The sequence below is a fragment of the Hemitrygon akajei genome, chromosome 25 (genome assembly GCF_048418815.1).
Source record: "Hemitrygon akajei chromosome 25, sHemAka1.3, whole genome shotgun sequence".
Lineage (NCBI taxonomy): Eukaryota > Metazoa > Chordata > Chondrichthyes > Myliobatiformes > Dasyatidae > Hemitrygon > Hemitrygon akajei.
This window is the reverse complement of record NC_133148.1, coordinates 36,246,021-36,272,610: the sequence shown is the minus strand read 5'-3', so window position 1 is coordinate 36,272,610 and position 26,590 is coordinate 36,246,021. Positions and strand designations below refer to the sequence as shown.

At 42.6% G+C, this 26,590-nt stretch overlaps 1 protein-coding gene across 1 annotated transcript in view; it reads right to left on the bottom strand.

The window, feature by feature from the left end:
* The window catches only part of clptm1 (CLPTM1 regulator of GABA type A receptor forward trafficking), a 73,785-nt gene that overhangs the window by 33,480 nt on the left and 13,715 nt on the right, over window positions 1-26,590 (bottom strand). The window contains exons 2-4 of the mRNA XM_073029324.1: window positions 20,554-20,684; window positions 15,826-15,949; window positions 13,551-13,709 (exon numbers count right to left, since the gene is read on the bottom strand). Of these exons, the coding sequence (XP_072885425.1) occupies window positions 13,551-13,709; window positions 15,826-15,949; window positions 20,554-20,684 (414 nt within the window). The remainder of the gene's footprint in view (window positions 1-13,550; window positions 13,710-15,825; window positions 15,950-20,553; window positions 20,685-26,590) is intronic.

Here is a 26,590-nt window from a genome sequence, read left to right as displayed (position 1 = left end):
GTAACAGTGGCTATAAGGAGAAGGATCTTAAAGTTTTATATAGTATACATACTTTGATAATAGATGAACTTTGAATGATAATTGATTTTTTTTAAATTACACTTTCACCAGTTCTAAATGTATAAAGAGAAATTTGGTAACTGAGTAATTTGCAGATCTTTATGCCTAGTGTATAGCGAGAGCAGCCAAATAAGATAAAATAAGGTTTAATTGAAAAGATTTGTGGATTGGACTCTTTAGTTCATGCTTTGATGACTTTCTGGCTTCTGTTCATTTCTGTTGCTATTTTGGCTGATTTTGAATCGGGTATGCCTGCAGACAAAGAACACTGAGCTGAATTGAGTATGCCTGAACATTTTTGATTTTGTGCTTTATAATCTGTCTTTTACTCGTTTTTGTGCGATATGTTTCATTCTGTGTATGCAGGGGAGTGGGTGTGATGTTTTTTTCTTTGAACAGGTTCCATGGTTTTTCTTTTTCTTGTGGCTGCCCATGTGAAGACGAATACCCGGGTTGTATACTGCACATATACTTTGATAATAAACATACTTTGAATCTTTAAAACTGTTTACCAAGATAACTTTAATCATTCTCTTTATTATCCATCATTTGAAAATATATTTAATATTAAAAGATTGAACAGTTAAACTCAAACAACAGATCTAGAAAGATGAGTGCAGATTCTATTATCACAGACCATATGAATGGCATTACAAGTTACTAAATGACGAGGAATAAGTACGACACAATTGAAGTTTTCTCCTCAGTATAAGGAGACTGAGGGATGACCTGTGAAGATATTTAATGTTAAATGAAGTCGGACAAGGTAAAGGCAGCTGGGATTTACTTGCCTTCTTGGTTCAGGGCGAACTCAGGCATGCACAATGAATGCTGACAGCTATGCCCACATCTCATGAACAAAAGGAGACAAACCAGAACAATTTTCTCTGGGGAAAAAATTCAGCTACACAAGAAAATAATTGTAAGATCAGAACCAAATACGATCCTTTAGACATACTGAACTTTTTCAGGTTAGAGGACAAAAGGCATATTGTACAAGGTTATCAATGAAGTCAAAGCAGAAAAAAAGAGTCAAGATAAGCATCAAGTTTAATATCACTGCAATCTGTTGTGAAATTTGTTATAAAAATCTACAAATTACAGTAAGAAAAAATACATACAGTACAGTGCAAAAGCCTTAGTCACATATATATAGCTAGGGTGTCTAAGACTTTTGCACAGTGATATAGTAATTTTATGTATTGCACTGTACTGCTGCAGCAAAAAAGAACACATTTCATGACATATGTAAGTGATGATAAACCTGATTCTGATCTGGATCTCTATTGTGGACTGAGAGTGGGAGGGGGCAGGGAGAGGGGAATCATGGTTGGGAAAAGGGGAAGAGAGAGGGGAGAGAGCAAGAAGCACCAGAGAGACATTCTGTAACGATCAATAAATCAGTTGCTTCGAATCAGATGACCTGTTTGGTGTCTTAGGACTGGGTGCCTGCACCCATGCCACCCTCAGCCCTTGGCCCTCCTCTGCCATCTGTCCCACACCCCTCCCACAGTGCTCCGCCCTCGCCGTTCCCAACATCCTTTGCTCCCACCAGATTTACAAACTTGCTCTCAACTCCACATTAGCAAACACAGTACTGTGCAAGTTTTAGACACCTTAGTTATATATAGTGCCCAAGACTTCTGCACAGCACTGTATGTATAAAAATAAATGACATAAAGACAGCAAAAATAGTGAGGTAGTGTTCATAGGTTCATTGTCCAATCAGAAATCTGATGGGAAAGGGGAGGAAGCTGTCCTGAATTGTTGAGTGTTTCTTCAGGGCTCCTGTACCTCCTGATGATAGTGATGAGAAGAGGGCATGTCCTGGGGGAAATTGGGGGCCTGGGGGTCCTTAATGATGGATGTGTTCTCTTTGAAGCATCCGCTTTTGATTATGTCCTCCATGCCAGGGCGACAAGTGCCCATGATGGTGCTGGCTGAGTTTACAATTTGCTGCACTTCTTTCTGATCCTATGCCGTGGCCCTTCCATACCAGGCAGCAATGCAACCAGTTAGAATGCTCTCCACGATACAGCTGTAGAATTTGCTAGACTCTTTGGTGACATGCCAAGTTTCCTCAAGATCGTAATGAAATGTAGCGGCTATTATGCCTTCTTTATAATTGCATTGTTAAGTTTGACTCAGGAGAGACCTTTAGAGATGTTGGCAAATCAGCATTAATCCGGTCGAATTGGACTGATAGGACTAATCCTACAACTCTCCAGATAGCAAAGCTCTTGGCAGTATAGCGTCAGTTGCCATTATACTTAACCCTCCGATGCTTCTCTGCACAGTTCCTATTAACTCCTTACCATCTTTGAGAAATTCTACAAAAGGGAGATAGTTTTATAAAGATCTTAGACAGGAAGAAATGGATATGGTCCAGTCCATCACAGGTAAAGCCCTCCCAACCATCAAGCACACCTACATGAAGCGTTGTTGAAGAAAAGTAGCATCTATCATCATGGACCCCCACCGCCCAGGACATGGTCTCTTCTTGCTGCTACACCACCAGGTTCAAGAACAGTTATTACCCCTCAACCATCAAGGCCCTTGAACCAAAGAAGAAAACATCACTCAACTTCACTTGCCCCATCATATCTCCACAACCATGGACTCTTCATCTCATGTTCTCGATCATTTATTGCTTATTTATTTATTATTGTTCCTCCTTTTTGTACTTGCACAGTTTGTCATCTTTTGGACTCTGGTTCAATGCCGCAGTTGGGCAGTCTTTCTATAGATTCATTGAGTATGCCCACAAGAAAATGAATCTCAGGTTTGTATATGGTGACACATATAAGACCATAAATACAGGAAAAGTAAGCCAATCGGCCCATCGAGTCTGCCCCACCATCCAATTATTCCAGTCATTCCCACTCCCCTGCCTTTGATGCCCTGGCTAATCAAGAACTTATCTCTGCCTTAAATACACCCAATGTCTTGGAATATGTCCGCTGATAATAACATTTGCTTAGGTCTTGTATATCACTGAGACAGTTACAATTTATATGCCTCAATTTTCATCATTTCTGTGCTTATTCTTTAGGTAGCAATTGCTTTGGACTGTTTCAGCTGATACTCATCAGAAAAAGACAAAGAATCTCTTATATTTGCAAGTGGAATTAGGTCCTCTTATATGTGATAATTTATGTTATTAAGACAGAGGCTATATTTCATTAGGAGTTTGAGGAGATTTAGTAGGTTGCCAAAAACATTCGCAATTTTCTAGACGTTTTGTGACGAGAGCACTCTAAATGGCTGCATCACTTGGCTGGTACGGGGAGGTGGGGGCTACTGCACAGGATCAAAATAAGCAGCAGGGAGTTGTAAGCTCAGTCACCTCCATCACGGGCGCTAGCCTCTGTAGTATCCAGGACATCTTCAAGGGGTGGTACCTCAAAAAAGGCCCCCACCACCAAGGACATGCCTTCTCATCCATCAGGGAGGAGGTATAAAAGCCTGAAGGCGCATACACTCAATGATTCAGCCACAGCTTCTTCCCCTCTGCTATCTGATTTCTGAATGGACATTGAACCCATGAACACTACCTCACTACTTTTTTTAATTTCCTATTTTTTGTGATACTTATTTCATTTAACTACTATATTTTATATTATTTATACACACACACAGTTCCAAGGAAAAGCTTGTGAAACCTTTGCAATTACCTGGTTTGCTGCATTAATTGCTCATAAATTGTGGCCTAATTTTCATCTGTCACAATAATAGTCAAACACAATCTGCCTAAACTAATAACACACGAACAATTGTACTTTTCGTCTCTTTATTGAACACATTGTTTAATAATTCACAGTCCAAGGCTGTTCATGCAAGCTATCCCAGAAGTATTGATGAACTAAAATAGTTTTGTATGGAGGAAAGGTCTAAAATTCCTCCTTGCCGTATGTGAACTCTTGTATTGCACAACTGGTAGAACCTCCTTTAGCAGCAATAATCTCCACATAATGTTTCCTTCGATGCTGATCAGACTTGCACAAAAGCATAGAAGAATTTTAGACCATTCCTCCATACAAAACTATTTCAGTTCATTAATATTTCTGGGATACCTTGCACGAACAGCCCTCTTCAGCTTATACCACAGCATCTCAGTTGACTTAAGGTCTGGACTCTGACTTGGCCATTCAAAACATGAATTTTCTATTTTTAAACCATTCTGTTGTTGATTTACTCTTGTGTTTCGGATCATTGCCTTGTTGCAACACCCAGCTTCTGTTAAGCTTCAGATGACAGACCGCTGTCCTGAAATTCTCCTGTAAAATGTCTTGATTCAATTTTGAATTCATTTTGAATTGTTTGCTCAACAATTGCAAGACGTCAAGGCCCTGAGGCAGCAAAACAGCCCCGAACCATGGTGCTCCTTCCACTATGGTTCACGTTTGGGATGAGGTTTTGGTGACATTCTGCAGTGCCTTTTTCCCTCCATTGTTGCAGGAGCGCTTGGAACATCCAAGTGGTCCTTTACAAATCTGAGACATGAAGCAATGATATTTTTGGGTGGTGGCGGCAGTGGTTTCCTCCATGGTGCCCGTCCATGGCCTTGTTCAGTGTTTTTCTTACACTGAATTGAGTTGACTTCATTTCTTACATCCTTCACATACATGAGGAGTAAAAATCTTTTTGTTACGTTTCCATCTAAATGTGCAATCATAGTAATTTATAATGAATAGAACAGCCAATGTGACATAGAATACACTCAAATCAGCGTAAGTTAATCAGTCTGATGGCCTGGTGGAAGACGCTGTCCTGCAGCCTGTTGGTCTTGGCCTTTATGCTGCGGTACTCAGGTGATAGCAGCTAGAATAGATTGTGGTTGGGGTGACTCGGGTGCCCAATGATCCAAAAGGCCCTTTTTACACACCTGTCTTTGTAAATGTCCTGAATCATGGGTAGTTCACAACTACAGATGCGCTGAGCTGTCCGCACCACTCTCTGCAGAGTCCTGCGATTAAGGGAGGTACAGTTCCCATACCAGGCAGTGATGCAGCCAGTCAGGATGCTCTCAATTGTACCCCTGTAGAAAGTTCTTGGGATTTCGGGGCCCATACCAAACTTCTTCAACCATCTGAGGTGAAAGAGGCGCTGTTATGCTTTTCTCACCATGGAGCTGGTGTGTGCAGACCACGTGAGGTACTCGGTGATGTGGATGCCGAGGAATTTAAAGCTGTTTACCCTCTCAACCCCAGATCCATTGATGTCAATAGGGGTAACCCATCTCCATTCCTCCTGTAATCCACAATCAGCTCCTTTCTTTTTGCGACACTGAGGGAAAGGTTGTTTTCTTGACACGACTGTGTCAGTGAGATGACTTCTTCCCTGTAGGCCACCTCATTATTATTTGAGATAGGCCAATCAATGTAGTGGTGTCAGCAAATTTAATTAGCAGATTAAGTTAATTTAATTAGCTGTGGGTGGCGACACAATCATGGGAATACAGAGAGTAAAGGAGGGGGCTTCACACACAGCCCTGAGGGGCTCCTGTATTGAGAGTCAGAGGGGTGGAGGAGAGGGAGCCCACTCTTACCACCTGGCAGCAATCTGACTGGAAGTCCAGGATCCAGCTACACAAGGCAGAGTCAAAGTTGAGGTGTCTGAACTTCTTCTCCCAGCCCCATATACATCCACCAGCCCTACCCTCAAATCTAATCCTAAGGTACAAGGGGGTACAGGGTACACACTCCACCAAATCAATGTGTACCCTGATTAACCTTGGCCACACCCACACAAACCCAATGATTTGTGTAAGGAGGAGCAAGACCCAATAAAGGCAAGTTTCGGACCTGGTTAATGAAGGCATGGACCAGATCAAAGTGGCAAGGTTGAGTGACGCTGGATCTCCAGTGACGAGATCAAGAAGCACAAGAGGGATGATTCTCTCGCTGCCCGCGTGCTCTCGGCTTAGTGCTCTCAGCTCTGTTCATAACGGACACATGAACAGAGACTTCAGCAAGTTGTAGAGATTTCTGTATATATTTTGCTGTCACCCTTGGGTTCTTTTTCACCTCCTTCGGCATTCATTGATTGGAACACCTGACTCCAAATAGCTTTTGTAGAAGGCATTACTCCAGAAGTTCACATAATTTTTTGAACCCAGACTGTGATTGTTTAAACAGCGTACTCAGTACTGACAAGAATCGAGTCTCAAGGTGACGCTTATGGAGTGAAGCAGTTTTAGGCTTCGCTCCAATCCTTTTACTTTTTTTTAAAAAAACCTACAAACACCCCCAATTGATCATATGAAATTTTTTTCAATTGTTTGAATCATTTTCAACTCATTGAAATGTCTAAAAAAGGAATCGAAACAGACGAAAGAACCGTTAACTTTAGAAGCAATTGCGAAGCTTATGGACGACAGACTTGAAAAACTGGAGAATAAATTATCCTCAAAGCTTTCTACGTTCGATGAAATTTTAAAGACACTTGACGCAAAACTTCAATCACTTACACTGGATTCACAAAAACAACAAGCAAGTATTTTAGTTCTTGAAGAAGCTGCTCTCCAGAGAGATCGCATAATTGAAACTTTGCAACAACAGCAAGCTTCGACTTCTCAACAGCTGGATCGTTATAAATCTAAAATCACTGATCTTGAAAACCGCTCTCGAAGACAAAATCTCCGGATAATTGGGATTCCGGAAAAATTTGAGAACGGTGATCTCACTGTATTTTTCTCCAAATTTTTAATGGATGTCTTCGGCTCAGAAATACTGGATACCCCTCCAATAATCGACCGTGCACATTGCATTTCTCGTTTTCAATCAGATTCAGGTTTGAAACCACGACAAGTAATGTTCTGGATCCATTATCCTCATACCAAAGAGCATTTGATTCGGGCTGCCCGGAAAAAGGGTATGATCAGCTTTCAAGATTTTAAATTCCGTATTCTGGAAGACTATAGTCCCGAAGTTTTAAGGGCAAGAATGGCTTTTAAATCGGTTATGTCAGAAATTCATCAGGAAGGCTACAAGCAAGCGCTGTTATTTCCAGCACATTTGAGAGTTACTCTCAATGATGGAATTTATCGGCTGTTCAAATCTCCAGCGGATGCTCAAAGATTCCTTGAAGAATAACACTTTATTGTTTCTACGGGTTGACTAATGTAATAATTAGTTTATAGATTTGGATCTTTTATAAAATGATGATTTTTTTTACGTGATGGCTTACACATATTTCTTATACATGGTAAAAGTCTGTTTTTGGTTTATTCTGAGTTTGTTCTTTTTATATTATTAATCTGTTAGTTTTGAAAGTAATTCATTAGGGTTTTCTTTTAAGTTCATATACACTTTTTTATATTTTTAACGTTTAAATATTAAGATTTGAAAAATAAAATGTCGTTTCTTCTTCTCAAAAGACCTTAGTGCTTGGAACGTTACATTCGTTTTGATGTGTCTGAATAAGTTTAAGGACTTTCTTTTAAAACACTAATACAATATTATCCATTTATGGGTTTTATCATTTTAATTTTTTTAATCCTTTTGTTTTATATATATAATACTAATTTTATACTTTGATTTTTGTTATACTAACCCTTTCTTATAATATGGGTGGTTTGTATCTTTTATTTAACTTTTTTTTGTTTGAGTTGCCATCTTGAGACATGGGGGTAAATTTAGTATTAGATCACTTGCTTGCCTCTTTTTGGCTTTTTTCCTGGGGTTTTGAGGGTGGAGGGAGAGGGATTTTTCTTTTTTCTTTTCTTTTTGCTTGCTTCATGCTTAGTTTTACTTCATGGGCTGATTCGAAACTACAAAAATGGTTGCAGTGTCATGACTTCCCGTTCCTCCTTGAACTTACTTCCCTCTTCCGGATTCCTGAGTTCATCTTTTTTTTTTAACCTTATGTGTTAATTGTAATAAATATTGGCAATATGGATAAGATTATTAATTTTGTTTCTTGGAATACTAATTGTTTAAATAATCCGATCAAACGGAAAAAAATATTCAAAGTATTCCATAGAATGAATGCTAATATTATCTTTGTACAAGAGACTCATGTGAGGAAGGTGGATAGTCAACGCTTTTTTAGGTTTTGGAAAGGCCAACAGTATCACTCGAATTCCCAAGCCAAAGTAAGAGGTGTTTCCATTTTTATAGATTCTTCAACCTCCTTTATACACTATGAAACAATTTCAGACCCACAAGGTAGATTTTTGCTTGTTACTGGTCTACTTTTTAATCAAAAAGTTGCTTTAGTTAATGTTTATGCTCCAAACACTGATTGTCCTGAATTTTTTAAGTGTCTATTGACATCCTTTCCTAACTTGAATCAGTACATGCTGATAATAGGTGGGGATTTTAACTGTTGTTTAAACCCTTCGAGGGATAGATCTAAGTCCACCCAAGCTCTTCCGAATAAATCGGTCTCTCTTATTAATTCCTTTATGATTGATTCTGGAATTTCCGAAATTTGGCATTTTTTACACCCCAATGACAAAGAGTTTTCATACTTTTCTCATGTTTATCATAATTATTCAAGAATTGATTACTTTTTTATTGATCACCGTTTACTTACAGATGTTATCGATTGGAAATATGACTCCATTACCATTTCTGACCATGCACCTTTGAAGCTATCTATTAAGACAATGGACTCATCAACTACTGCTAAATCTTGGAGGTTCAACTCTATTTTATTGCAGGACTTAGATTTTCTTAATTTTATTAAACAACAAATTGATTTGTTTTTCTCAACAAATTCTACAGCAGAGATCTCTAGCGGAATTTTATGGGACACTTTTAAAGCATTTATTCATGGACAGATTATTTCATACTCTGCTGGAGTTAGGAAACGAACTAATTCTAAAATATTAACATTGGTTGATAAAATCAAAGCAATTGATAAGATTTATTCAGTGACCCCCAGCAAAGAACTTTATAAAGAAAGAGTGGAACTTCAAATGGAGCATAGTTTATTATCCTCTTCGATTGAAAATCAGCTAATTAAATCTAGAACCCAGTTTTATGTACATGGAGGTAAGTCTGGCAAATTATTGGCTAATCAATTAAAAACTGCTTCGGTTAAACGACAAATTACTAGGATTCGTAAACAAGATGGCACTCTGACGATCGACCATAAAGAGATAAATAAAGCCCTTCAAGATTTTTATAATTCTTTATATCAATCAGAATTTGTTGAGGATTCTTCTATAATAGATGAATTTTTAAGAAAATTGAATATCCCAAAATTAACAACAGAGGATAGTGTATTCCTAGATGCACCTATTACGGAAACTGAAATAAAAAAGGCTACTTTTTCAATGAATTCCGGTAAAGCTCCTGGTCCGGATGGTTATACTGTAGAATTTTTTAAATCCTTTTCCTCTATACTTTCTCCTTGGCTTTGCAAAATTTTTAAAGATGCGTTAACTATAGGTAAATTGCCACAATCTTTTTACGAAGCCTCTATTTCTTTAATTCTTAAAAAAGATAAAGACCCCACTGAATGTGCATCCTATCGGCCTACATCCTTGCTGAATACGGACTTTAAGATTTTTAGTAAAATTTTGGCCACTAGATTAGAAAATATATTACCTCGAATTATTTCTGAAGATCGGACTGGATTTATTAAAAACCGCTCCTCATCTTTCAACATTAGAAAATTAATTAATATTATTTATACTCCTTCGCCCAAAATACCAGAATGTGTCATTTCCTTAGATGCTGAAAAAGCATTTGATAGAGTTGAATGGCCATATTTATTTAATACGTTGCAGCATTTTAATTTTTAGTTTGAAATTTATATCATAGATTAAATTAATATACTATAAACCCTTGGCTTCGGTCTTTACCAATAATCAAAGATCTTTTTTTCAGTTATTCCGTGGTACAAGGCAAGGCTGTCCTTTAAGTCCTTTACTATTTGACATTGTTTTGGAACCTTTAGCTATAGCCATTCAAAAATCACCTAATATTTTGGGTATTACTCGTGGGGAAGGGACGTATAAGTTATCATTATATGCTGATGATTTGTTACTATACATATCCGACCCTGAGAGATCTATTCCTGCTATTTTGTCCTTGCTTGCTCAGTTTAGTAACTTTTCTGGTTACAAATTAAATTTTAATAAGAGCGAATTATTTCCATTAAATATGCAAGTTCCAATTTATAAACATTTACCATTTAAAGTTGTCACAGATTATTTTACTTATTTGGGTATTAAAATTACCAAAAAACATAAAGATTTATTTAAAGTTAATTTCTTACCTTTAATTGACCAAATTAAGCAACTTGTTACCAGGTGGTCTCCATTATCTTTGTCATTGGTTGGTCGAATTAATGCTATTAAGATGATGGTATTACCCAAATACTTATATTTATTTCAAGCATTACCAATTTTTATTCCTAAATCTTTTTTTGATATTATTGACTCCAAAATATCTTCCTATCTGTGGCAGAATAAAAATCCTAGACTAAGCAAAAAATATCTAAAGCCTGAGAAGGAGGGTGGTTTGGTTTTGCCAAACTTGAGATTTTACTATTGGGCAGTTAATATACGATATTTAATATTTTGGACACAAGAATCAACTATAGCAGCTTGCCCACAATGGGTAACTTTGGAATGTACATCTGTACAAGACTTTTCATTGTTTTCAATTTTAGGATTTTCACTTCCTTTTTCTTTATCTAAATTGAATAAACAAATAACTAATCCTATAGTTAAACATACATTGCGAATTTGGTTTCAATTTCGTAAATTTTTTGGTTTGAATAAGTTCACCTTATCAAGCCCTATATCATCTAACTTTCTTTTTCGGCCCTCTTTTATGGATCAAGCCTTTGTTTTATGGAAAACAAAAGGTATAACATGTTTTCGTGATCTATTTTTAGATGATAGCTTTATGTCCTTTGACAGCTATCTAAAAAATATAATTTACCTAAAACTTATTTGTTTTAGATATTTGCAAGTTAGAAATTTTTTGAATAATGTATTTTCCGAAACTACGTCCATCAGACATTACAGAAAAAATTTTAACTCTGGATCCTTGTCAGAAGGGTTTAGTAGCTGTCATTTATAATATGATCATGAAAATACAGCCAGAAGTATCAGAAAAAATTAAGAAGGAATGGGAAAAAGAACTTCATTGTCTTATACCCACTGAGAAGTAGGAGAAAATTTTACAATTAGTCAATTCTTCTTCTATTTGTGCTAAACATGCCCTAATACAATTTAAGGTTGTACATAGAGCGCATATGTCTAAGGATAAACTTGCTCGATTTTATTCTTATGTTAATCCAACCTGTGACAGATGTCATTCTGGTGTTGCTTCATTGACCCATATGTTTTGGTCTTGCCCTTGTTTGCAAAATTACTGGAAAGATATTTTCAGTATTATTTCAACAGTTCTGAATATCAATTTCCAACCGCATCCTATTACTGCAATTTTCAGTTTACCAATGGCGGATAATAGTCGTTTATCCCCCTCATCTCGACAGATGATTGCATTTGTTACATTAATGGCTAGATCTATTTTACTGAATTGGAAAGAAATTAATCCTCCAACTATATTTCAGTGGTTTTCTCAAACTATTTCTTGTTTGAGCTTAGAAAAAATTAGAAGTGTTGTCTTTGATCCTTCAGTTAAATTTGAAGAAACTTGGAAACCATTTATTCAACATTTTCATTAGAGTTAAATTGTCTTTTCCTAAACCTCACTTTTATTATCCTTAATTATTTGGATGGAGGTTCAGAGTTATTGGCACTACTGTATATATTTGATATAATGCAATGGCCCGTGTTGGTTAGTTTTTTTGGTGGGGGGGAGGTTTACTTCTTTGGTTCGCAATTACCATGCGTTTGGGAGGTTATTATATATTGATTATCATCTATTTGAATGTCTATTTAAACTATTAACTATGTACTCTCAAACTCTGTATTCATGTTTCATTTAAGTTTGCTTAAAAATTAATAAAAAGATTTAAAAAGAAAAAGACAAGAATCAGTACAACTATTTGTGTGTTAGTAGTTTAGACAGATTGTGTATGTCTATTATTGTGACTTAGATAAACATCAGACCACATTTTATGAGTAATTAATACAAAAAAATCAGGTAATTGCAGTGTCCACAAATTACTGTAATTCAGTTTTATTTTATTCTCTCTATTATCATGTCTTGCATTGTACTGCTGCTGCAAATTTAACACTCACAATATTTGCCGGTGATATTAAACCTGATTCCAATTTATAAGGCCATTAGGCATGATCTAGTCATTATTATAAGGAAGTAAATTTCTATGCATTATAATAAATGTGCTCACTACTTAAAACAATGTAATTGTCATTAGTTAGTTGATAAATTTGCTTGCTGCTTTGTAAGTAAATGGAACACAAACTCAAGGCCAAGGTCAACAGATATGAGTATGTGTACACAGAATATCACAGTGCATGGCCACTCAGAGGACATTTTATTTGGTACACCTGCTCATTCATGTAAATATCTAATCAACCAATACGTGGCAGCAATTCAATGCGTAAAAGCACACCGGAGGTTCTGTTGTTGTTCAGATGAAACATTTCTAAGTGATTTTGACCTTAGACTGATTGCTGGAGCACAAGGGCTGGTTTGAGTTTCCAAGAAACATCTCTGGTCTCCTGTGATTTTCACGCACAACCGTCTCTATAGTCCGCAGAAAAAGGTGTGAAAGACAAAATAAAAATCCAGAGAGTCGTGCTAATGAGGGAGGTCAGAGGGGAATGGCCAGCCTGGTTCAAGCTGACAGTAACTCAAATAACCATGCAGTTTTGAAAGTGGTGCACTGAAGAACATCTCTGAACGCACACTTCCAACGGCAAAGTGGATGGGCAGCAGTTGCAGAAGACCACGGACATACTCTCAGCGACCACTTTTTTTTAGGTACGAGGGAAACTAATAAAGTGGCCACTCGGTGTATTTGTTAATGGGTTCTTTCTTTGCTACCCTCAGCCAAGCAAGGAGTTTAAAGGATTGGGAAGTGAGAGACTGGTTACTAGCTTTACCTTTTACGCTGAATTGAAACAAAAAAAACCTCAAGTTTCAGTTTTAAAACCTTACATGCTTTTCATCTTACAAAAACACACACAAAATTCTGGAGGAACTCAGCAGGTCAGGCAACTATGGATAGTCAATATTTCAGGGCGATACCGTGCTTCAGGACTGAAAAGGAAGGGGGAAGATACTGAAATGAAAAGCTGAGGGGGGGAGAGGATGAGGAGGAGGCTGGTTGTAAAGTGATAGATGAGGCCAGGTGGGTGGGAAAGGAGGAGACGACACAGGTAATATGCAGGTGAGAACAGGTAAATGGTCAGAGTGGGGAATAGAGGAAGAGGAGTTACCAGAAGCAGAAATCAGTATGGAATTTTCATCTACTGCAAAGTGACCAATCTCTAGACGTAGCCGGTAGCAGCACAACAGCAAAGAAATTCAGTACAACCCAGTCAATTTTTTTTTTAAGATTATCACAAAATATGCAAAGCAGAATGTTCATACCTCAGTGGTTTCTATTTCTCCATAGTGTTCATAACATCCTGTCCCTGACTCTCCGCTTGTCCAGTCTCCATATACCAGGTCCGGAAGTTCCCAGAAAAGTGGAGCACTATTATTAAATTCTGCGAAGTGTTCATTCTCTGAGATATAAACCCGCAGGTCCTGCAAGGGTCAAGAACAATAATTTAGATTATTAAATACAATGAATAAAAAAAAAAATCAGTTTATTCCGAAATAACCATATAACAATTACAGCATGGAAACAGGCCATCTCAGCCCTTCTAGTCCATGCCGAACGCTTACTCTCACCTAATCCCAGTGACCCGCACTCAGCCCATAACCCTCCATTCCTTTCCTGTCCATATACCTTCCCAATTTTGCTTTAAATGACAATACCGAACCTGCCTCTACCACTTCTACTGGAAGTTCGTTCCACACAGCTACCACTCTCTGAGTAAAGAAATTTCCCCTTGTGTTACCCTTAAACTTTTGCCCCCTAACTCTCAACTCATGTCCTCTTGTTTGAATCTCCCCTACTCTCAATGGAAAAAGCCTATCCACGTCAACTCTATCTATTCTATTTTTAGATATTTGATAAAAATATCTGTAGATTTAACTGCCGGTCACCACTGGTAGCACAGTGGTGCAGTTTTTACCGTTCTGCATTGGTTTTCTCCAGGTGCTCCAGTTTCCTTCCACAGTCCAAAGATGTAGCTGTTTGCAGGTTAATTGATCATTGTAATTTGTCCAGTTATTAGGCTAGGGTTAAATCAGGGGATCGCTGGGTGGCGCGGCTCAAAGCGCCCTTGGGGCCTATTCCGCACTGTATCTCAATAAATAAATAGAAACTAACTTGTGTAACACGCAGCAAGCTGGAAATGAGTATCAAACTGAGTATCTGTCCAGAATGAGTTGAAAGAGGTTGCATGAAGGCTATTGAGACACCAGTGTTAACAGAATGCTCATGGTGGAGTGGCGGAGCAGACTCGATGGGCTGAATGGCCTACTTCTGCTCCTTTGTCTTGTGATCTTGTGAGAATGTATATTTGGATTTTCTAATTTTTCCCCAGTGTGAGCTTGAGCTTCATGTTTGCAAGATGCTGGGTTGAAGATTACGGGCAAATCATTTCAGAGTTCTTTTTTCATTCCTACAATTAACACTTCCATTTCCTCCTCTCAGCGGGGTTTAAAAGAGGAAAGCAACAGTACAGACCGAAGGTCAACGATCAAACACAGTGACTGGTTCGCCCTCATAACAACTCAGTAATTCCAACATTCAGGTTTCATACAAGTGGTTCTACCTTCTGCATTTTGAGTCCATATGAATTGAAATCTCCAACACAACTTTGTGTTGCAATCAGATTAACCTCCAAAAGGACCACATCATATGGTTTGGAGGCTTTGTGCCTCAATGATCCGGAGAGCTATGCTGGCTGAAGTCAGGGCTTTATGCTTTGGCTCTTGGCAGGGTCAAAGGGTAGAAGTCTGATGAACAGTGGTCCACCAGTCCCCACAGGTTCAGTTCAGCTCAGGTCCAACAACCCTGACTGGTAAAACAAAACTGTAACAGAAACAGTGAATCGTTCTTTCTACATTCATGGTACAAAAGATTGGTTATACCATAAGGTACAGGAGCAGATTTAGGCCATTTAGCCCATTGAGTCTGCAGCATCATTTCATCATGGCTGATCCATTTCCCTTTCAGTCCCAGTCTCCTGCCTTTCCCTGTATCCCCTTCATGCCCTGACTAATCAAGAATCTATCAACCTCAGCCTTAAATATTCACCTATGACTTGGCCTCCATAGCCACCTGTGGTAACGAATTCCACAGATTCACCACTCTCTGACTAAAGGAATTCTTCCTCATCTCTGTTCTAAAAGAATGCCTCTCTATCCCCTCCTCATTCTTTTGAATTCCAGTGAGTACAGGCCCAGAGCCATCAAACGCACCTCATTTGAATCCCGGAATCATTTTCCTGAATCTCCTTTGAACCCTCTCCAACGTCAGCACTTCCTTCAAAATGTTACACTGGCATACTGCTTCAAAACAAATATTAACCTCTGGTTTTGCATACTGCTTGAGTGTCTAGTGTGAAGAGTTTAGCAAATGCCTATTAATGCTTGGGAACCAGCTTGTGCAATCTAATTAGTAGTGGCATCTATCCAACTCAATGGTAAGATGATCAGCACGCCGCAGATTTTATTAGCTACGACTTTTGCACTGAATGTTGAATGAACCGATAACTCCTTTCATAACTTTCAGAAAATGCCTGCTTACCATAAGTGTGTCTTTGGGGAAAAGATTGCGACTGGGCTGCCGCACTGTCCCGGTTGGATCGCTCTGCTCTGGCGGTGCATTCCCTCGACGGAACCAACTGCTTATAAGCCAGATGATAAAAATCCTGCAGGAAAATTACTGAAAATCACTGCTTTGTATGATTCAAAATAACTGTCCACCAGTCCTCTAAGACAATCCCTTAAGACTCAACCTCAGCAACATCAAGTCAGCAACTTCGGTGTTCAGAAGCAGGTTCATCATTATCATGGGCCATATGATAACGTGGGCGATCATGTTCTTTGAACATGATAGTTCTTGGCAAATCTTTTGTCACTGTCTTCTTCTGGGCAGTGTCTTTACCAAGATGGGTGACCCTAGCCATTATCGATACTCTTCAGAGATTGTCTACCTGGTGTCAGAGTTTGTATTAACCGGGACTTGTGATGCACCAGCTGCTCATACGACCATCCACCACCTGCTCCCATGGCTTAACGTGACCCTGATCAGGGGGCTAAGCAGGTGCTACACCTTGCCCAAGGGTGATCTGCAAGCTAGCGGAGAGAAGGAGCGCCTTACACCTACATTGGTAAAGATGTATCTCCACCCCACCACCCTAGGTAGAATATGGACCATTATGGTAATTTAAAGAATTTACTTGAGAATCATCATTGAAAGGAACTTTAGACATCCAGAAACTAATCACAGGTAGCACAGTGGTATAGCTATAGAGCTGTTTCCTTACAGCTCCTGTGATCTTCAGCGCTACGTGTGCAGCTTATACATTCCCCTCAGACCCTTTGGTAAATTAATTGGCCACACCAAAAAGCCCCTAGTGTGTAGAGAGCTGGTAGAACGCTGAGGTGAATACGTTAACACCAATGCCCTTGAACGGAAAATCTTACAAAAAGTAGTGCATTTGGATCAGCCCATCAGGGTAAAGCCATCCCCAGCATTGAGCACATCAACATGAAACGCTGTCATAGAAAAGCAGCATTCTTATCAAGGACCCCCATCACCCAGAACGTGCTCTCTTCTCACTGCTGCCATCAGGAAGAAGATACAGGAGCCCCTGGACTTGTAGCACTAGGTTGAGGTACAGTTACTATCCCTCAACCATCAGGCTCTTGAACTAAAGAGGATGATTTCACTTGCCTCATCATAGAAATGCCCCCACAACCAGTGGACTCGCTTTCAAGGACTCTTCATCTCATATGTTCTCAAGATTTATTGCTTATTTATTTATATTATTATTTCTTCTTTTTGAATTTGCAGATTGTTGTCTTCTGAACTTTGGTTTAATGTCCTAGTTGGGTGATCTTTCATTGATTCTGTTGTGGTTATTATTCTATAGATTTGTTCAGTATGCCCATGAGAAAATGAATTTCAGGTTTGTACATTGTGACCTATGCAGTTGGAAGAAAAAGTTTGTGAACCTGGCTTTCAGCATTAATTACTCATAAAATGTAGTCTGATCTTCATTTAAGTCATAATAATAAACAAACTGCCTGAACAATTGTACACCAACAATTGTACTTCTCGTCAATACTGAATACACCAGTCTCAGTTCAAAAGTGGCTATGAATCTCTGGGGCAATGCCTTCTACAAAAGTGAAGCTATTTGGAATCAGGTGTTCCAATCAATGAGTTGAGATTGGAGATCTGGATTGTAGAGGTGCCCAGCCCTATAAAAGACACATAAAGACAGGTTACTGATAGAGCCGGCACTTCTCAAGAAAGATGTTTATGTGCACCATACCTCCCTAGCAGTGGGCAACCTACAAAGATCACAACAACAGCACAATGTGCAATGCTGAAGGAGGTGCAAGAGACCTGGGAAAATCTCTAGAACTTGTTAAAGTCTCTGTTCATGTGTCCACCATAAGAAAAACACTGAACAAGAACGGTGTTCATGGATGGACAAAAGGGAGGAAATCACTGATCTAAAAAAAAAACACACATTGTTGCAAGTCTCAAGTTTGCAAAAGACCACCTGGACATTCCACAACACTTCTGGAACAATGTTTTGTGGACAGATGAGCGAGAAGTTGAACTTTTTGGCCAAATGCACGCTGCTATGTTTGGAGGAAAAAGAGCACTGCACACCAAAACCTCATTCCAACAGTGAAGCATGGTGTAAGGAGCATCGCGGTTTGGGCTGCTTTGCTGCCCTAGGTCCTAGACAGCTCGCAATCATTAAACCATGAATTCAAACATCAAGACATTTTACAGGAGAATGTCAGGGCAGTGGTCTGTTACCTGAAGCTTAATAGAAGTTGGATAATGCAACAATGACCCAAAACACAAGCGTAAATCAACGACTGAACGGTTTAAAAAGATGAAAATTAATCTTTTGGAATGGCCAAGTCAAAGTCCAGACCTTAATCCAGATAAGATGCTGTGGCATGACCTGAAGAGGGCTGTTCATGTAATGTATCCCAGAAACACTGAAACAGTTTTGTATAAAAGAATGGTCTAAAAGTGCTCCTTGCTGTTCTGCAAGTTTGATCAGTAGCCACAGGAAACATTTGGAGGAGGTTATTGCAGCGAAAGGAGGTTCTACAGTTATGAAATACAAGGGTCCACATGCATTTTCCAGCCTGGACTGCTAAACAATGAGTTCAATAAAGACATGAAAAGTACAATTGTTTTTTGTGTTATTAGTTTAGGCAGACTGTGCTTGCCTAGTATTGTGACTTAGATGAAGATCAGACTACATTTCATGCATAATACAGAAAACCAGGCAATTGCAAAGGGTTCACAAACTTTCTCATGCAGCTGTACAACTTTGATTATAAAATCTACTTTGAACTTTAGAATAATAGTTCTAGAGGAATATTGTAAAAAGAGAAACACATGCAAAATGCTGGAGAAATTCAGCAGGTCAGAAGAATAGAGGAATAAACAGTTTGATGTTTCCTGATGAAGAGCATCAGCCCAAAACAACGAATCTTTGTCTTTTCATAGAATCAGCCTGACTTGCTGTGTTTCAACAGTATGTTGCATGTTGTGCTGGATTTTTAACATCTGCTTAATCTCTTCTGTTTATTGTAAATGGATGTTTGAATGTTGACATAGATTTAGTGAGCTAAATGGCCTGTTCCATTCTGTATGCCTCTGATAGAGAAAATGCTCAGAATCAAAGATTTACAGAACAAGTAGCTGTTCAACCTATCTCATGCACAAATAGCTCTCCACTTAGAATTACCTCCCTGAATATTGTTAAATTTTCATCTTCAAATGTGAACTGCTTCTAGCACTGTTTTTAGGTTGTGTGTTAATGACTTTCCTTTGCTATTCATAGGTAAAGTATTCCAAAGTACCCTTAGAACATTTAATTCAAAGAAGGCATGACAGAAGGCCATACTTCATTAGGAGTTTGAGATTTGGTGCGTCACCAAAGACACTTGCAGATTTCTACAGCTGTAATGTGGACAGTGTTCTAACTAGCTGCATCACTGTCTAGTATGGGGTGAGGACACCTCATGTGATTGAAAGAAGCTGCAGAAAGATGTAAACTCCATTTGTTTTTAGCTCCATCATGGGCACCAGCCTCCCCAGCATCCAGGACATCTTCACGGAGTGATGCCTCAAGGTGGCCAAATCCGTCATTAAGGACCCCCCCCCCCCCCATTACACATCCCCTCCTGTGTTGCTACCAATAGGGAAGAGGTACAGGAGCCTGAAGGAACACACACAATGATTCAGGAACAACTTCTTCTCCTCTGCCATCAGGTTTCTCAAGGAACAGAGAACCCATGAATGCTTCCTTATTGACATTGCTTGCACTACTTACTTAATTATAACACATATTTCAACAAATTTCATGACATTTGCCAGTGACATTAAACCGGGTTCTGATTTAGTTTTCGCTTCTGACAAGGAGCTTAAACTCAGCAAATAAATCCCTTATAACTTGATAGCACCATCAACTGTCCTTAACGTTGCACAGGGAGGTACACAATTCAATCCTTTGAATCAATTTTTGCAACCAGCTGGATTATGGTAGAACTCAAGAAAAGTTCAAAGCTCCAAGCAAATGTATTGTCAAAGTATATATACGTCACTAAATACAACCCTGCAAATCATTTTCTTGCAGACATACCCAATAAATCCATTATAATCATAATAGAAATCAATGAAAGACCACACAAACTTGAGTATTCAACCACTGTGCAAAATACAACAAAAATGTTCAAATATAAAAGAAATAATAAATAATAATAAATAAATAAGCAATAAATATCAAGTACATGAGATGAAGAGTCCTTGATTGTGAGAACATCTTACTGATGGGGCAAGTGAAGTTGAGTGGTTATCCCCTTTGGTTCAAAGGCCTGATGGTTGAGGGGTAATAACTGGTGGAGTGAGTCCTGAAGCTGCTGTATCCTCTTCCTGATGGCAGCAGCAAAAAGAGAGCATATCCTGGATTGTGGGGGTCCCTGATGATGGATGCTACTTTCCTGTGAAAGTGTTCCATGTTGATGCTTTCAATGGTAAGGAGGGTTTTACCCCTGATGGACTGGGCTGTATCCAATACTTTCTGTAGGATTTTCCATTCAAGGGCATTGGTGCTTCTATATTCTCCCCAGATTCCTAGGTGCTTCCACAAGGTCAATCAACCTACGGCCCACGACAGAGGACTCTGGTGAACTGCTTTTGGCAGTTTGTGCCCCTGCAGGGATGATGGTCTTAAGAAAAGGAAGAAACATACGAGTATGTTGCACTCACCTGAATAAAACACCCTTTATCACTTGCCAGGCATTGGGAGGCTGTTGCTGGTTTTGCTGCGGTGGTTGTGTTTCCACCTGATTAGATTCCGATACCTGGACCTGCCCATCTGCTACCACCTCACTGCTGACCTACAAGATGCAAATATTAACATATTAGAGTTACAGGATTACATGCCTCGCGGAAAAGAGCAACAAACACACAACCCTTGGGGAACAATGAAGGAAGGTATGGAAAGAGCAAGGAGATATTTTCAGCTGGATAAACTCCAGCTTAAGCAGAGATCAGGGGCTCAGATTCTATTTAAGAGTTGAGAGCAAAGTCTCCCATCTCCAATGATGATAAAAGATCTCTCTGTACTTCCCAAAGTCTTGAATAGCATTTACATTACAACCAACACTCAAATCAGATGATTTATTTTCCGCTGCTGTACTTTCTCCTACACCGAAGCCGCAACTGCTCAAATATTCAAGGGCTCAAGGACAATGAAGTTCTGAAACATCCTGCAGTTGTCCTTTAGTTAAATTGCTAAAGCAGTTTTCTTATACAAGGTACTCAAAAGCCACACGATAGATAAGCAGCTCACACCTCAGAATAATCAAATGTTAATCGTGTTTATCCATAAGTCAATCTGTAGCGGTGTGCTACACGCAGCGCTGAAATAACGACACGGAGTCGATAAACTGCAGCCAAAGAATAAGTTTATTTCAACTCCACAGTCTTGCTTTAAAGCCTGTCTCCTCCCACCAGATACCTTGAGAGGCCCTACTGAAACCCCCTCAGGCTTTCTTCCTTTGTCCCTGCATTCTGGCTAATTGTCAGCCAGTTCGAGTGTGCTAGTAATTGGGTCGCCACAGATCAACATTTGTTTCTGCCCTAATTTGAATGGCCCAAGGTGTCAGTAAAAACTAAAATACAAAGAACCAAAGAGGAAAAAAATCAAAATTTAAACGCATTGCAAATAAATTTTCTGATACAAATCAATTAGAAGTGCAGAAAGAAAAATGGAATCCATCTCATAAGGAAGCCATGTAGCGGGGTGCTACGCGCAGCGCTGAAATTACGACACGGAGTCGATAAACTGCAACCATAGAATAAGTTTATTTCAAAAACACAGTCTTGCTTTAAAGCCTGTCTCCCCCACTCGATACTTCGAGAGGCATGTAACTGAAACTCCTTGAGGCTATCTCCCTTTGTCTCTGGCTCTGGCTAATTGTCAGCCGGTTCAAGTGTGCTAGTGATTGGGTCGCCACATAACCCCCCCCCAGAACCGGCGGTAGACCCCCCCAATGTCCACAGTCTGGGCCGGGCCCTGTTTGGGAGGTCAGCCTCTGCGCCGCGGTGCCAGAAACTCGACCGGTTGCGCCAAGTCCACATGGGCCGGTTTGAGTCGGTCCACCGTGAAAACCTCCTCTCTCCCCCCAACGTCCAGCACGAACGTGGACCCCCGTTTCTGATCACCGTAAACGGCCCCTCGTAGGGCCGTTGCAGCGGTGGCCGATGCCCGCCCCGGCGTACAAACACAAACTTACAGTTCCGCAGATCTTTGGGTACGCAGGTCGGGTGCTGCCCATGCTGCGAAGTGGGTATGGGGGCCAGGGCACCGAGTCTCTCGCGTAGTCTGCCCAGGACCGCTGCGGGTTCTTCCTCTCGCCCCCTTGGGGCTGGTATGAACTCCCCGGGAACGACCAGGGGCGCGCCGTACACCAACTCGGCCGACGAAGCGTGCAGATCGTCTTTGGGCGCCGTGCGGACGCCGAGTAGGACCCAGGGAAGCTCGTCCGCCCAGTTAGCTCCTCGCAGGTGCGCCATGAGAGCCGACTTCAGGTGGCGGTGGAAACGCTCCACCAGTCCGTTCGACTGTGGGTGGTAGGCAGTGGTGTGGTGCGGTGCAGCTGAGTCCCCAACAGGTTGGCCATCGCTGACCAGAGGCTGGAGGTGAACTGGGCGCCTCTGTCGGAGGTAATGTGGGCCGGGACACCAAAGCGGGAAACCCAGGTGGCGATCAGTGCCCGGGCGCAAGATTCGGAGGTGGTGTCGGTGAGTGGGACCGCCTCTGGCCATCTTGTGAACCTGTCCACGATAGTGAGGAGGTGCCTCGCCCCGCGCGACACTGGCAGGGGGCCCACAATATCCACATGAATGTGGTCGAAACGCCGGTGGGTGGGGTGGAACTGCTGCGGCGGGGCCTTGGTGTGTCGCTGCACCTTGGCCGTCTGGCAGTGCAGGCACGTTCTGGCCCAGTCACGGACCTGCTTGCGGAGTCCGTGCCAAACGAACCTGCTGGAGACCATCCAGACGGTAGTGCGGATGGAGGGGTGGGCCAAGTTATGAATGGAGTCGAAAACGCGTCGTCGCCAAGGTGCCGGGACGACGGGACGGGGCTGGCCGGTGGCGACGTCACAGAGTAGGGTCCTCTCACCTGGGCCTACGGGGAGGTCCTGGAGCTGCAAACCGGAGACTGCGGTTCTGTAACACGGGATCTCCTCATCTGCCAGCTGTGCCTCAGCCAGTGCCTCAAAGTCTACCCCTTGGGAAAGGGCGTGAATGTTAGGGCGAGAAAGCGCATCCGCCACGACATTGTCCTTACCCGAGACGTGCCGGACGTCCGTCGTGTATTCAGAGATGTAGGACAGATGGCGCTGCTGGCGGGACGACCAGGGATCGGACACCTTTGTGAATGTAAAGGTAAGTGGCTTGTGGTCCGTGAACGCGGTGAAGGGCCTACCTTCTAAGAAGTACCTGAAATGCCGGATTGCCAGGTATAGCGCCAACAGTTCCCGGTCGAAAGCACTGTATTTGAGCTCGGGTGGCCACAGGTGTTTGCTGAAAAACGCCAGGGGTTGCCAGCGGCCCGCGATGAGCTGCTCCAGTACCCCACCGACTGCCATGTTAGATGCATCCACCGTGAGGGCGGTAGGGACGTCCATTCTGGGGTGCACTAGCATCATGGCATTCGCCAAGGCCTCCTTCGTTTGAATGAAAGCGGCGGTGGACACCTCGTCCCAGGTAATGTCCTTGCCCGGACCGGACAGCAAGGCGAACAGGGGGCGCATGATCCGGGCAGCTGAAGAGAGGAAGCGGTGGTAGAAATTGACCATACCTACGAATTCCTGGAGGCCTTTGACCGTGGTGGGTCGGGGGAAATGGCGGACCGCATCTACCTTAGCGGGCAGAGGGGTTGCCCCGTCTCTGGTAATCCTGTGGCCCAGGAAGTCAATGGTGTCGAGCCCGAACTGGCATTTGGCCAGGTTGATCGTTAGACCGTAGTCACTCAGCCGGGCAAAGAGTTGTCGGAGGTGGGACAGATGCTCCTGACGACTGCTGCTGGCTATGAGGATGTCGTCCAAATAGATGAATGCGAAGTCCAGGTCGCGTCCCACCGCGTCCATCAACCGCTGGAACGTCTGTGCGGCATTCTTCAGGCTGAACGGCATGCGGAGGAACTGAAAAAGGCTGAACGGGGTGATGAGAGCCGTTTTGGGGACGTCGGCCGGATGCATCGGGATTTGATGGTATCCACGGATGAGGTCTACCTTGGAGAAGATCCGCGCGCCGTGCAGGTTTGCTGCAAAGTCCTGAATGTGCGGCACAGGGTAGCGGTCCGGTGTTGTAGCCTCGTTCAGCCTGCGGTAGTCGCCGCACGGTCTCCAGCCCCCTGTCGCCTTGGGCACCATGTGCAGGGGAGAGGCCCATGGGCTGTCAGACCGCCGAATAATCCCCAATTCCTCCATTCGCTTGAACTCCTCCTTTGCCAGTCGGAGCTTGTCCGGGGGAAGCCGCCGAGCGCGGGCATGGAGGGGTGGTCCCTGGGTCAGGATGTGGTGCTGTACACCGTGTCGGGGCATGGCTGCCGTGAACTGCGGTGCCAGAACCGATGGGAAATCCGCCAGGACCCTGGTGAAGTCGTTGTCGGACAGCGTGATGGAGCCGAGGTGAGGGGCTGGCAACTGGGCTGCACCCAGGGGGAATGTCTGAAAGGTCTCGGCGTGAACCAGTCTCTTCCTGGGCAGGTCGACCAGTAGGCTGTGAGCCCGCAAGAAATCCGCACCCAGAAGCGGTTGGGCTACGGCGGCCAGTGTGAAGTCCCACGTGAACTGGCTGGAGTCGAACCGTAGCTGCACCGGATGGGTGCCATAAGTCCTTATTGTGCTGCCGTTCGCGGCCCGTAGGGGGGGACCCGGCGCCCTGCTGCGGGTGTCGTAACTCGTCGGAGGTAAGACGCTGATCTCGGCACCGGTGTCGACCAAAAACCGGCGTCCCGACTGTTTGTCCCAGACATACAGGAGGCTATCCCGATGGCCAGCCGCCGTAGCCATCAGCGGCGGCTGGCCCTGGCGTTTCCCGGGAACTGGCAGGGCGTCCGGGAACTGGCAGGGCGGGCGGCAACGGCGGGCTTCTGCGCCCCACCGCTGGTGGTAGAAACACCAGTGCTCGTTGGGCTCCACACCCCGGCCTCAGGGTTTAGCGGGCTCTGCAGCCGGGCCTGGACTGGTTTGCTGCTGGGAGCGTGGCCGGGTGATCTGTGCGACGGACGCCCCACTCACCTTCTTGGCGTTCCACAGCAAGTCCGCCCGGGCCGCCACCTTCCGGGGGTCGCTGAAATCTGCGTCGGACAGCAGCAGGCGTATGTCCTCGGGCAGCTGCTCCAGGAAAGCCTGCTCAAACATGAGGCAGGGTGTGTGTCCGTCGGCCAGAGACAACATCTCATTCATTAAAGCTGATGGAGGCCTGTCTCCCAAGCCATCCAGGTGCAGTAAACGGGCAGCTCGCTCGCGGCGGGAGAGCCCAAAAGTCCCTATGAGCAGGGCTTTGAATGCCGTGTACTTGTTGTCCGCCGGGGGAGACTGTACGAACTCCGCGACCTGGGCCGCTGTGTCCTGGTCGAGGGAGCTCACCACGTAGTAGTAACGGGTGTCCTCTGAGGTTATTTGCCGAACATGGAATTGGGCTTCTGCTTGCTGAAACCATAGGCGAGGTTGTAGCGTCCAGAAGCTTGGCAGCTTCAAGGAAACCGCGTTAACAAACGCAGCGTCTGCCATCTCCGGTCCAAAAAAACGTTTGGACCGTCGGGGTCACCAATGTAGCGGGGTGCTACGCGCAGCGCTGAAATTACGACACGGAGTCGATAAACTGCAACCACAGAATAAGTTTATTTCAAAAACACAGTCTTGCTTTAAAGCCTGTCTCCCCCACTCGATACTTCGAGAGGCACGTAACTGAAACTCCTTGAGGCTATCTCCCTTTGTCTCTGGCTCTGGCTAATTGTCAGCCGGTTCGAGTGTGCTAGTGATTGGGTCGCCACAGCCATTGAACTTGTGGAGGAGGAGGAGCTTTCCAATTGTTCCGTTAACCCACCATTCCCTGAAGCCTATGACATTGACATGTTTGACAATTCAAAGTTGTCCACGGTAGCCGTTAGCACAATGCTTTACAGTACAGGTGACCTGGGTTCAATTCCCACTGCTGACTGTAAGGAGTTTGTACGTTCTTCCCCGTGACCGCGTGTGTTTCCTCTGGGTGTTCCGGTTTCCTCCCACAGTCCAAAGATGCACTGGTTAATTGGTCATCGTAAATTGTCCTGTGATTAGTCTAGGATTAAATTAGAGAACTGCTGGGCGGCATGACCTGAAGGGCCAAAAGGGCCTATTCTGTGCTGTATATCAATTTAAATTAATGACATCTTACTAGTTAATGATAATACCTTGAAGTCTTTAACCCTGGATCTTATTCAAAGTTTAACTGATACTGCCCCTCTTCATACTTTCAAACAAAGTAATCAGATTACATTTCAGTTAAGTTTAACGTATTGATCTTAAAGCACAAACTAACGGAGATGGGAGTAGACTCTCACATGGTGGATTGGATAGTGGACTACTTGACAGATAGACCTCAGTATGTGCGGTTGGGAGACTGTAGGTCTGACACAGTGGTCAGCAGCACAGGAGCGCCACAGGGAACCGTACTCTCTCCGGTCCTGTTCACCCTGTACACATCTGACTTCCAATATAACTCGGAGTCCTGCCATGTGCAGAAG